The sequence below is a fragment of the Apis florea genome, unplaced genomic scaffold (genome assembly GCF_048593485.1).
Source record: "Apis florea isolate Af1SG1 unplaced genomic scaffold, ASM4859348v1 contig_3081_pilon, whole genome shotgun sequence".
Classification (NCBI taxonomy): domain Eukaryota; kingdom Metazoa; phylum Arthropoda; class Insecta; order Hymenoptera; family Apidae; genus Apis; species Apis florea.
Window position 1 is genome coordinate 525,795 of NW_028256703.1, and position 12,655 is coordinate 538,449.

Genomic DNA, 12,655 nt, shown 5'->3' on the forward strand with positions numbered 1-12,655 from the left:
ATAATGATTGTAAATGTTATTTTTTTTACAATACATAAAATAGATATTTTACAGAAATTATGTAAATCAAAGTTGAACAATAATTTTCATATAAAAATAATTTTATAGAGTTGTGAATACTTACTTCAATTTCTCAAAGAAGAAATAGTGATTGAAAAAAATATTTAGAATTTTTGTTTATAACTACAATGTTATAAAAACAGAATTCAATAATGTAAATTGATTGAATTGGAAAAAAAAAATGTTGCATCGTAATGCAATAATTATATTGACTCATAATTAAATATTTTGAAATTGCAAAAAATTCTAATTTTTAGGAGGTATTATTTTCTCTGTACTTTTGAGATATAATTTTTTGTATTATTTAGAAAAAAGGAATTCATTTCTTTTTCATGCTCAATTATTTTAATTCTATGCTTTTTAATGATTATAATAATATGATATTTTGATTATTTCACGATTACTTGATTAAATTATTTTGATTGCCGTTTTGGTTATTGGCTATTGATTATGCCGTTTCTGCGATTCGATGCATCAGTTTAGTTGCACGAATTGAGTGACATTAGAACGGTTTCGTAGGGGATACGAGAGTGTGCATATTCAACTATTGTAACTGTTTTAATTAATAGCGAATAATCCATGAATGCCATAGATGAACCGATACATCGAACGCAAATAGTAATTGCATATTAGACGGATCGATCGTTTGAGCCAATATCTGTTTCACTCTTAACGTAATCACATTCTCTTTTCTATTATTATCATATTTTCAGTGAAATTAACATCAGTTTACATAAGTAATTGAACGAGAGTTTTTCTCATGAATAAACGAAAACTAAATAGTGACAAATAAATGGAAAAAAAAAAAAAGGTAATATTAACATTCTTTCATAAAATGTTTCAAATTTAAAAATTAAAACTCGTGATATGAAAAGAAATGAAATAAAACAAAAAAAAAAAAAGTGTAACAAGTAACAAGCATTGTGAATGGTATATTTCATTGAATATTATAAAAATGAAAATCATACAGATCAAGATAATAATCAAAGAAAAATGACAAATGTCTATTAATTTTATAACAAGGTAGGAAAAATATATTTCATTGAAGAAAGTTTTCAACCTTCTATTAAAAAACCATGTATCATAAATCTTTTTCCAATAATATTTCAAATAAATATTTTCAAAGTAGTTTCTTTAAAAATTAACTTTAAAAATTTCTATTTTTTACAGAAATTCTAATTCAACATCTCAATTTGATACATTCGGTACATTGATTATAAATTATTACATAAGAAAAAAATGAAGGGAAAAAGAAAGATCAATGGTTTTCCCAGATGAAGGACAAGGAGCAACCATATAACCAGTATCGGATTGAAAGGGTGCAAAGATTCGGGCTAAATACACTGCTAAACGGTAGTCGTGCAATCAACGATGGGCCAGCGCATAGCGAGCAAGCCGAGTGGTCAATTAAGATCACCGGAAAGTGTCGATATGCTCTGCGCGAGCGTCCGAGGACGCGGGCGAGCGGACTCGCGTGCATCTGCGCGACTGCATCGCACGCGTGACGAGGAAAAAGAGGGGTGACGCACGGTCGCACCAAGGGAAGCCGTCAAAATGTCGAGGCTCGTGCATCCAGCAGGCATATCGAGCCAAAGACACGCGAGGGAGGAGTATTCCTCACTCTCTCTTTCCTACTTGCTCTCCCTCTGTTTCTCTCTCCTCTCGCTGTGTGTAACGATCGCCGGTCATCGATCCGCTATCGCATCGACGCGATGCTTGGTTGCTCGAGAAAACGAGAGCCTCCCGTTGCTGCGAACGTCACGCGGATTTTCCTTGAAAAGTACGTTCAGGATAACGCATATCTTATGTTTGATTAGGAATTGGAATTTTAGAATCGATGATCCAAAGATCTACATGTAGAATTACGCATGATTAACGTGAAAGCGTATCAAAATATGATACGCTGTTTTTCTAATTCTAAAGATATACACCTGATGAAATTATGTTAATTTTATCCTTATATACTTTTATAAAAAATGCGTTATTATATAGAACTGTCTTTAAAATAGTAACTGAATAAAATTAATCGAATAGATAATGAATTAAAATTTTGAGGAGAAGAGATTTTTGAGTTTAATGTTTTTAGAATGATTTTTACATCTCTGATTGGTGCAAAATTGTTTGGTACTTTTTCAAAATAAACGCAGTAAGTGTTGATATAATACGATAAAAAGATTACTGCAATTCCTCTGTAACAAGGCGAAAAAAATTACTGCAGTCCTTGTAACGTGGTAGATAAATTTCAAAGTACAGCAAGAAAGTACGAGGGATTTCCACTTGTGCACGAACTTTTTAATAGTTAAGTATGCTTTTTTACTATAAAAAATAATCCAGAACTCCATCAAAATATTTGTTTTTTTTTTTACTTATAATAATTTTTCGAATTTTAGATATCTATTTTTCGAATTTTTCACATCAACATGGTTACATAGTTAAAATAAATACTAATACATAGCTAAAATAAATAAAATATAATAAATAATTTATTATATTTTCAGAATAAAGAGAATATTTTCAGAAGAAAAACGAATAAATCTCTAAAGTAAGGATAAATAAAATTTATGTTCTAAATATATGTAACAAAATAACGAAACGATGAATAAGGAGATAATGCATAATATAGAATCACGATTGAAGTTAAATGAAAAAGAAGAATCGCGATATGGACCAATACACAGCAGCCGGAATAAACGATCCATTTAAAAGGCGAGTTCGAACTCTGGGGTAATCGATGAGAGTTGCCGAGTGGAGGGATGGTAGCAAGAATAACACGACACCTCGATCAACTCTTCTCTCTTGAACAAAAACACGTTCAATTTCAAGTGAGACGGATCCTTTGACAGAGGATCAACGAGGAGGAAGCTTTTGCAAATCGATAGGCGGGCGAAAAAGGGTTTCTTGGGATATTTTGCGCACACCGAGGGAGACATTGAAGGCCGGAACTCTTTTCGTTCACCTCGTGGCTCGAACGCTCTTCGCTCACCCGGGGTGGGGAAAAAGCCACCCTCTTGCTAGACCAGCCCCTCCCTCTCTCTCTCTCTCCCTCCAGCTCTGTCGGATTCGTCGATGACGAAACGCACACGTAAATTCGTCGACGTGCACGGTGCTGCCGCTCGCAAAATCAGTGCGATCCAAGTGCACCGCGAGGCAGGAACACGGGTCTCCCGTGCGCGGCCTATCGTTCCCGCTTGCGGCACGCGCGCCTCTTCCAGAGAAGTATCAGTCAGATAGCGGGAGACGCTCGCGTAAATAGGTCGTTGGATACTGCGTTGGATATTGCGATGAGGAGTAAATAGCCAAGAGGGATAACACCGAGGAGAATAGAAATTAAATTTATGATTGTGATTAGAAGGTATCGAGAGAGTGACAACGAAAAGCGTAAAAAATCGAACGGAAGAAATATATAAACTCGATGCAAAGGTGATAGATGATATTTTAACCGATTGAAGTGATTCACGTAAATTTTGTCCAAATAATTGAACAAACATCGTGAAAGAGGAGAATGATTAGAGGATAAAAACGATCAGTGCGTTAAACATTGGAGTTTTGCATTGGAGATTAGGTGTACGTGGTTGAGTGTATTTTTAGTAAATCATCATGATTCGAGTGATGTTAATAAGACAAATAGGATACATATATTTGTTTGAATAAAAATGAATTTTCAATGTATATATCATTCATCGTACAAAACTGTTTAAAAAGAAGAAAAGCTTGCATAAAAATTTAACACAAAAACACGAAGCAAAATTAAAACATTCGTACAGAAATAAGAATCAAATTTGTAGAGGATCGCAGACGCGATTCTTCGCTAAACAGATGAAAATAATTTCGTTTAATCGTTCACAATAGATTAAAATAAACTATTGATATCGATTGTCGTCAGAGAAACGTGAATTCGAGATGCGTGGCGTTCGAGCAAATTAGAAGAAAAAAAACGGGAGTGTGGGAGGAGGTGTTGAGAGAAGAGAAAAAGCTTTGAGCATCGATCTTGCGCTCGATGCAGTTACTATGACGCGGGTTGCCCAATACGTTCTTCAATTGTATCCACTCTGGAATCGACAGATCGCGTGGCCCTCGAGCCAAGATCGTCGGGTTTATAGTTAGTAAGTCTCTGCCAGCCTTTGCGAATTGGATCAACGGCTACGCGGGATAAACGATGACGACGAGGAGGACGAGGACAACGTCGGCGGGGACAATAATGACGCCACGCGCGACGGGACTAAAAACACTGGGTCTTCCCGACGGAATGCAGGAGGCCGATCGAACGCCTCCCGATGTACCCTTCTCTTACGTGGTCTTCCCACGTAAACTCTATTTGCTGACATATACGATAAAACAATAGAAAAGAAAGGAGAAGACAAAAAAATTTAAGAATCAAAGAGGATAAATTGTAAAGAAGCAAAAAGAAGGGGCCAATTTTTGCGATTCTTCCAAATAATAGAAAAAAAAAAGAGAGAGAAAAAAAGACATTCGATCTCGAAAGATTTGAAACGATTCGTAGATAAAATAAATTTGCCTCTGGTTATGTGTTCAAGGCTCGCTTGATAGGATTTAACGCGCAAACGTGGCTGATAAGCTTCGAGAAGTAAAGAAGTCATTCTTTGCGGCGCGATAAGGACCGCCCTTGGTCGCAAAGATGGACTGTTGCAACTACGTCGAGGCTTACGCGGCAGGGAGCCACTTTTATCAACAACAACATTACTTTTGCTATGATAACATGAACACCGATTACGGTGGTTATGAACCGCCACCGATCTCCAATGCAATCGAAACGAGCGCGCGATACAACGGGACTGTAACGCCTGCGTATCCTATAGGTATTTAAATGCTTAAAAGAATTTGTGAAACAAGCATTTGTTATTCATTTCAAACGTTAAAAGTTACGTTTTTTTTTTTACATTTATTTAAAATTATTAATTAATAGTGCTTATAAATGATTGATTAATATACTTTTATTTTTAAAGAGAGAATTGTCAGCACAAATTTGTCACTAAAATTTGTGACAAAACTATGAAAATCAGTTAAAAATGAGGCAGAATTTAATTATATTGTGCATCGAATCTTAAATAGAATCTTAAATAGTGAGATCTAACGCACATGCGTGGAAGTCACGATTAGCTAAGTAATATAGAAATATTTTTAAATATATTATTTTCTCTTGTTACTTGAAAATTTGAAAAATTAAAAATTAATTTTTAATTGCGTTCTTACATCGCAAAAAGTTTTAATATTATGAAAAATATATGTAAACTCTATGGAATTATTCAAAATTGCCCAGAAGTAATATGTAAACTAAAAATTAAATATCTATTATTTGAAAAGATCTAATCTATCTTATATATATATATATATATATATATATATATATATATATATATATATATATAAGATGTTAATTCTCAGTATTTGCATTTCTTATCTAGTTTTTCACGAGGCAAAAAAACTATACTATACTATACAGAGTGACTCAAAAAGACAATCGATAATCCATTACTTACTCTATTTATTATTTTCTTTTACTCTATTTATTATTATTTATTATTTTTTAACAAATTTTCCCTTTTAATCATAACTTAAAATTGTGTTTTACTTTTGTGTCACTTACAGTTAAAAATCATCCTAATATTTCTTGTAAATATTACTTTATTAATGCCAATCTAATACTATTATAATATTTTACGTGTAATAGTATAATGAATATACATATTATAAAATTTAAATTTAATCTATAAAAATTTATAAAAATTAAATTTCTAATAATTTTAAATGTTTTAACATATTTACCTGTTTCACAGATTACGTGTACAATCCCAAAGAAGCGAGACTGCGAAAAGCGATGCGCGAACAGAGTCGCGAATTATCCAGACGATCGATCTTGCAGAGCGCGATCGCACGTGCGAGCGTGATCGCTGGTCCAGTCACTTCCGGCGGTTTCCTAGATCATCAGCATCGTTTCGGCTGCGTTTCCTCGGCCAACATACCGATGAATTCGTCCATGGAACCGGTTCGAGTCGCGGAACCTTGGTTTCAATCGACGCCTCGTCCGAAACCGATCCATTCACCCCGAATGACCGATTGGTACGGGAATGTGGCTGATCCTATCGAAAGACTGCAAGTAATGGGTGCAATGCATCAACGTGGCCTCGATAAATGCAAAGACGTGATGAGAAATCAGGCTGTGGCCAGCGTGGCCAATACCGTGTCTGCTGAATGCGGTGCTACGTTTTCGAATAACGGATATCCGGTCGATTTCAGCGATGTTAATAGGGAAAGGGAGTTGCGTCGTCAGGAGAATATGGAGTACAATGAATTCACTGATGGCCAGAAATGGCATCCTTATCAGGTGAGTGTTTCTTTTTTGGAAATTATACAGGGTGTCTCTATGGAATCGTGGTGTTTTTGAAGTCGGTTAGTAATAAAATCCTTCTTTGTAAAAAAAAAATTATGTGAAATTAGAAAATAATTTTTGTATGAATGAAGGTTTCAAAAGATATCCTGATATCTTATATAATTTGATTGAAAAAAGATTAAACAATCTTAATGTTAAAATAGTGAAATTATTCGTTTGTAAATAATAGCTGTGATTGAAGACTTTATAAAATTTTAATTGTATGCAAGAACAAAGATTTCTTTCCATCGTTGGAATTCTTTTATCGGATTGTTCCATAGATGATAATTTATTTTTTTAAAAAAATTTCTATAAATTGTCGATCATAGAATGGCGGAACTGCTCATCAACATCCCAGAACGTCTCATCCTCCCCAAATGAGCAACATTCTTCACCCGAACATTCAAAATCCTGGTCCACATGGACATGGACCATGGGGCCAATTTTGCCATAACGTATTACCACGTAAGTGAAGATAAAAACCGATGAAATATCCATCAAGAAGATCAGTGAAGAAATGAATTTTTATTGTTCTTTCATAGATGCTTCGTCTATGCCTCGAAATATTGGAGTTCGAGGGCCGCGTCACACTGTGTTATTACGGGATCGTGTACCCGTTAGACACTGTGAATTTCCTGAAGAAACAGCACGAATGATGTACAATCCAAGCAAACTCGATATTGAGAATGTACGAGCATCGTATACGCCTCCTGAACATCAGGTTTTCCTTTTCCTATTTTACACAATTGCGGAATATGATCTGAATGAATGAACAAGAAAAGAACAAAGAATCCATCCAAAATAGAAAACTTATTATTATGAATAATATAATAAATAATTATATAATGACTATATAAATTTTTTTTCAGATGCCAAGAATGCTAGAAACTTCAGTAAACTCTGTTATGGATTCTGCGTCCGCAATGAGGATTCGTCGTGAAGACGATGGGCCCAGATGGGAGCCGAACGCTATAAATAATAGAATGTCTATGGATAACCTAACTGCAACAACGGTACAACATTCGGTTATATTATGCATATTTACGATTCATCTAACTTCAAACTAAAACTTCATAAATACGAACGTAACTAATTAATTATTAATTATTATCCAATTCATAATCAGGAATCTAGCATATCATGCGAAAAGGAACGCGAATCTCGGCGATCTGTCGAAAGATTTGAGCCGAAGAAGAAAACTGTCAGTAAGCAACCGTTGCCTGGTTTTCACCAAGCATTCGGTTCTACAGAGATCGGCAGGTTCTCCAGATCTGAGTTTTTCGTGAATATGGTGGGCGAGAGTGGTGCAAGCGTGGAAGTCGCCGACACGGAAAGTACTAATGTAAGTACGGATCGTATGTCAGAGATAAATGGGGTTGCAGTTACAACTGCGACGCACGATACATCCGTGGTCACCACGACTGCAACGACGACCGTGAGGTCATTCGATGGCGACGATAGTGAGGAAGCGAGCTTCGAAGACTCGAATAACGACCTCGTCGCTCCTACGTCGATGGGCATGTATTGTGACCAGCCAAATATTCCTCGATGGCATAGTCCTCACGTAGGCGCTATAGGTAGCGAAATTTAAACGAATCTTCAAATTTTTTTCGTGGGCTAATTGAAACTCTTACATAGAATTCTCAGTCAGTTACTTTCAAACGCCAAAACATTTTCTCATAATTTTCATTCTGGATATTTTGAATTTGTATCCAAAGGAACGATAAAAAAGTGATTAAAAAATTTGTATATTTTGGGATATATATTGCACATACGTATTTACAAATTCGATTAAACATATTTTCAATTTTGCATGTATGATTAAATTATATAAATGAAGTTGTAACGTGAAATTTTTTTATGCAACAATTCGAGTCTACGAATGTTGCATTTATTTATACCTTATGAAATAATTAGCCCTCGAAAGAAATTAGTGATTCATCGCGGACGTGAATTAGGTCCAATTGTTTGTAGAATTATAAATTATTTTCGTTTGACGTTCAAATAATCTGATAATATTTTGTATATGTAGGAAGAATCGTCTGTTGTTTGTAATTAATAAATTTCAGCGAACTTATTTAAATCAATTTCTTAAATAATTATAATTTCTTTTATTTTTACAAAAATATTTTTAGGACAAATATTTTTGATTCGTCGAAAAATATAAATGACGTACGAAACGTCTCGACAAACCACATACTTACACATGTTTGTCGAGATTGTGCCTTTAAGAGAACTATGAAACTATTAACACATTCTCTGCCCCATGTACTATTTTCGGTATACATTGAAACTTATTTTCAGGCCAAGTGATATATCATTGATAGATAAAATATGAAAAAATTTTTAAATTAATTTTCATTATATTTCCTAATTGAATGTTTTATTAACATAAAAAAAAAAGCAGAGACAAGAAGGAGATTACATATGGCCTGAAAATATATATTTATTCAAAAATGAACTGGCAGAGAACGTGTTAGAGGTTTTCAAAATTCTTAATCGAATCAAAAGAGGAAAAAAATCAAAAGCAGCACGATATTTGCGGGTCTCGTACGTCAGCTATATATTAAGTTGAGCAACTTTCATTAATATATTAATATTAAAATTTTTGAAAATATTTTGTATGATTTAAAAAAAAACTTTCTTCCTTCAAAAATTTCAGTTATCAGAATATTATTAAAAATATCTTTTTATTATAAAAGACATTACAAAATATTAATATAATTTGTAGGTTGCTTACACTTAATAAAGAAATATAATCAAAATGTGTCGATAAAAGTACTTAATTGGCATCTTCCATCAAGTTGTTAGATATCGCCGATGATACACTTAAGATTAGTGTACCGACGATGAATTATATGAATACATTGAATATATATATATATATATATATATATATATATATATATATATTTAAAGAATATATTGTACTTATATGTATAATGAAGGAACGAAAACGCGCGACGAAGAAGTATATGAATTATTTAGTAGAATAATTAGGCGATACGTATTGCCGCGCGGAGAAACGTATAAATAAAAGTGATCATTAATATTGCGAACATAGGAAGTCGAGAAGCCGACGAATACACGCACTTCTGTTCGTGAAAAAATATGTTTCTCTCTCTTAAGGGTGCGTACGGTAGTTTTGCATTCAGAACTCTTTTATTTCTCGATTGCAAAAGAATTAAATAAAATGAACAAAAAAAAGAAAAGATGAAGAAGAAAGGAAAATATCGCCACTTAGTATGTTACTGTTCTAAAATATAAGTAAAAAAATTGGATCAATTTTATAAGTTAAGATTATAGACAAGACTATAGATAAGATTGTAGTTGTAATGTAAATTCGAAAAATGAGGCACATAAGATTTATTGGAATCTTTTATATGTCCATTTTAACGTATATTTAATATTCCATTTATTATGGTAACTTTGGGACCTTTTGAAATTATAAAATAGAAGAGAAAAATATTCGCATTAACATTCTGAGAAGTGCGATATTATATCCAATGATGCAAGATTTATTTCACTCGTTAAGTTCGTAGTAAAATCTACATTATCTGAATTAATAGGAAAAATACGATAATATTTGGATAAGAATATCTTCGAGCAGAGAAACTCTCATCTTTTATTAACATGAGTTATAAAGATTATTTTTTGTCTCATTTTGAAAGTAATATAATTTTTATTTCTATTTCCTTTATAATCGAGTTCTGAATCCCGTGCAAGCACCTATAACTCGTATTGATTGATCTATCGGTACATCGACTTGACATAATTCGTGCCAGTTATCCTGTACCTATAATGGGACCAAATTAAAAGAGAAGCTTTTATTTCGCGTTCACCGTCGCGCTTACGTCCCACGTAATTTATCGCGTATGAAGAACCTTCCCTTGTTTCCGTTCGCTCGATTGCTTCGAACAAAGAGGCAAGAATGTCGTGTGAAATACCGCTTAACACATTCAATATTATTTGATATAAAATAATTTTAACAAAAAGTACATTTAAAATATATTTATATTGAATTTTTTCTAACGAGGATAACTTTAAGAAAGAAAATGATAGAAACTTCTTCTTAAATAGATATTAATCAAAGATAACAATATGTGCAAAATTTTAAGATAACGTAACATTAAAAGCAAAATATTGTTCAAATTTCTTTTTCCATTTTCTTTTAATTTATTTGACCATTAAGATACTTTTTGTCATTATAATATTGTGCGTGTTAAGTGAGAATTAATGTGAAAGTAAATGAATTTAATTGAAGGAACATTGTTTTTTAACAGAAGAATGTTCTATAGAGCAAATAGCTTGAAAATTGCGTGATCATTAATCGATCAAATAGCAAGTTGAAGATTTATAATAAATATTGATCGAGCGTAATAGAAACATTTAACGATGATTCAACTTTTTTGTTCTTGGATGTATAAAAACATCCAAGAGGCATGAAATGATGTAAAAATGCTGTGATTTATTTTAAAATTAATCGTAGTTTATAGTGGAAACACAGCGGTGGAAAACGCTGAATATCGTCGCGACGTCAGGAAAGACGAGTTGTGATAAAAAAAAAAAAATTCTTTAAGAAATTTTAACGATGGATATGTAATTGTTTGTCTAGAACAACTGATCATTTGTTGTTTTAACTTTTGGATTATTATTGTAAGAGCACTTCAACGAGGTCCAATCTTTTCAAATTTTTCACTAATAAGGAGGAATATAATGATAGTCAAAATCTTTTCGCTGTGCGGTGTATACTTCCATAAATTAATTTCATATTTTTAAATTTTTTGAAACTTTATCGATATAAAATATTAATATAGGTAATATCAAATATTTATATTTATTAAAATATGAAAAAAATGCAAAAGAAAAAAATCCTCTCATTGTACAATATGTATAATACATCTTTATAAATTAATTTTTTATATTTTAACAGTGATAAAAGATGGACCTAATGTATAATTCAAAGAATCAAACAAAGTATCTCATAAATGGATCAAAAGTTAAGACAACCAAGGAATTATATCACGCCAATCTCGTCATCTCCAAAACGTGAATCCTATGACGAAAATATTAGAGATGCGTTAATTAATTGAAAATTTTAATAATTTTGTTACTTTATTGATCTGTCTTGTTGGCGATGCAGACTGTAATATAGAATTACGACTTACGTCTTACGATTAAGGACGAATAAACTATAATCCGAGTTTCATTATTGGCAACGATATTAAGCGTAGAGGTAGTGATGTTCAAACCACTGAAAGAAATGTGAAAAGATAAAAAAAAAGATAAAATGAAAAATAATGTGTGTATGTGTGTAAGAGAGAGAGAGAGAGAGAGAGAGAGAGAGAGAGAGAGAGAGAGACGAGAGAGAATGTGAAAATAATTGTGACTAAGAAAAGTTAACCCATATTATAAACTCGTAAACGACTTTCTGTCTAAATATTAGCAAACATATTCATTCTAACCGCTAGAGGAACGTGTTAAGCGATCGAAATGTATAGAAATGAGAAACGATTATGAACCATTGTACATCTCTTAAATCCTACAAGTGCCAAGTTGGTGAGAAAAGTCCTTACAAAGGCTCGTGTTATTAAGTATCAAATTCCAACTCGAAAGAAAGAAAGAAAGAAAGAAAGAAAGAAATATATTTCGCGGTGATTTTAACTCTATCAGTTTTTAAACATTGTAAGAGCAAGTCTAATTAAGCTCGAAGCTAGTCTATTTTACTATATCGGATAAACGAATAGTCGACATATATAATTTTAAATTGGATCAAATTCGTCAAAAACGAATTTGTCTATTTCTTGAAAAATAAAGTAAGTAAAATAAAAGAAGAAATAATAATAATAATAATAATAATAAAAAAAGATAAAACTGATAGAGTTAACGCAGCAAGATGGAACTTAATGATGACGAACGTTCTTTTATTAGTACAGTTATTACGTATAATGTGAATTACAATAATACCGGTATTATTGAGCTTAAATTCACTTTTAATTCGAACACCAGCTTAAGGAGCAAAGTCCTATAATGAATTTGAATGGAGAAACAAAACAAAATGTTTGAAACAAAGAAACGTAAGCAGTGTAATGAAAATAAACTAATGCAACAGTAAAAAAAAAAAAAAAGAAAAAATTAAAAAAAAAAAGACAAAACAAAAAATGATAAAAATATTGTAACGTTGTTATTTATTTTATTTTCTTCAGT

The 12,655-nt window shown here is 32.4% G+C and overlaps 1 protein-coding gene across 2 annotated transcripts; it reads left to right on the plus strand.

The window, feature by feature from the left end:
- The first annotated feature begins 2,956 nt into the window (after positions 1-2,956).
- LOC100865875 (uncharacterized) lies at positions 2,957-12,619 on the plus strand. Of its 2 annotated transcripts, none has more exons than XM_031919360.2 (6): positions 2,957-4,877; positions 5,856-6,403; positions 6,778-6,913; positions 6,991-7,136; positions 7,318-7,461; positions 7,575-12,619. In XM_031919360.2, exons 1-6 carry the CDS (start codon positions 4,697-4,699, stop codon positions 8,037-8,039), a joined length of 1,620 nt encoding a protein of 539 aa, XP_031775220.2. In that variant the 5' UTR covers positions 2,957-4,696; the 3' UTR covers positions 8,040-12,619. The 2 variants fall into 2 exon arrangements, with proteins under 2 accessions (XP_031775220.2, XP_031775219.2); XM_031919359.2 differs by having other exon boundaries at positions 2,958-4,877; positions 6,991-7,169.
- Positions 12,620-12,655: the final 36 nt, after the last annotated feature.

Coding starts and splice junctions, on each gene's coding strand:
- LOC100865875 (XM_031919359.2), top strand. CDS start 4,697: ATGGACTGTTGCAACTACGTCGAGGCTTACGCGGCAGGGAGCCACTTT. Junction 7,170..7,317: donor ATACGCCTCCTGAACATCAG/GTTTTCCTTTTC, acceptor ATTTTTTTTCAG/ATGCCAAGAATGCTAGAAAC. Junction 7,462..7,574: donor ATAACCTAACTGCAACAACG/GTACAACATTCG, acceptor ATTCATAATCAG/GAATCTAGCATATCATGCGA.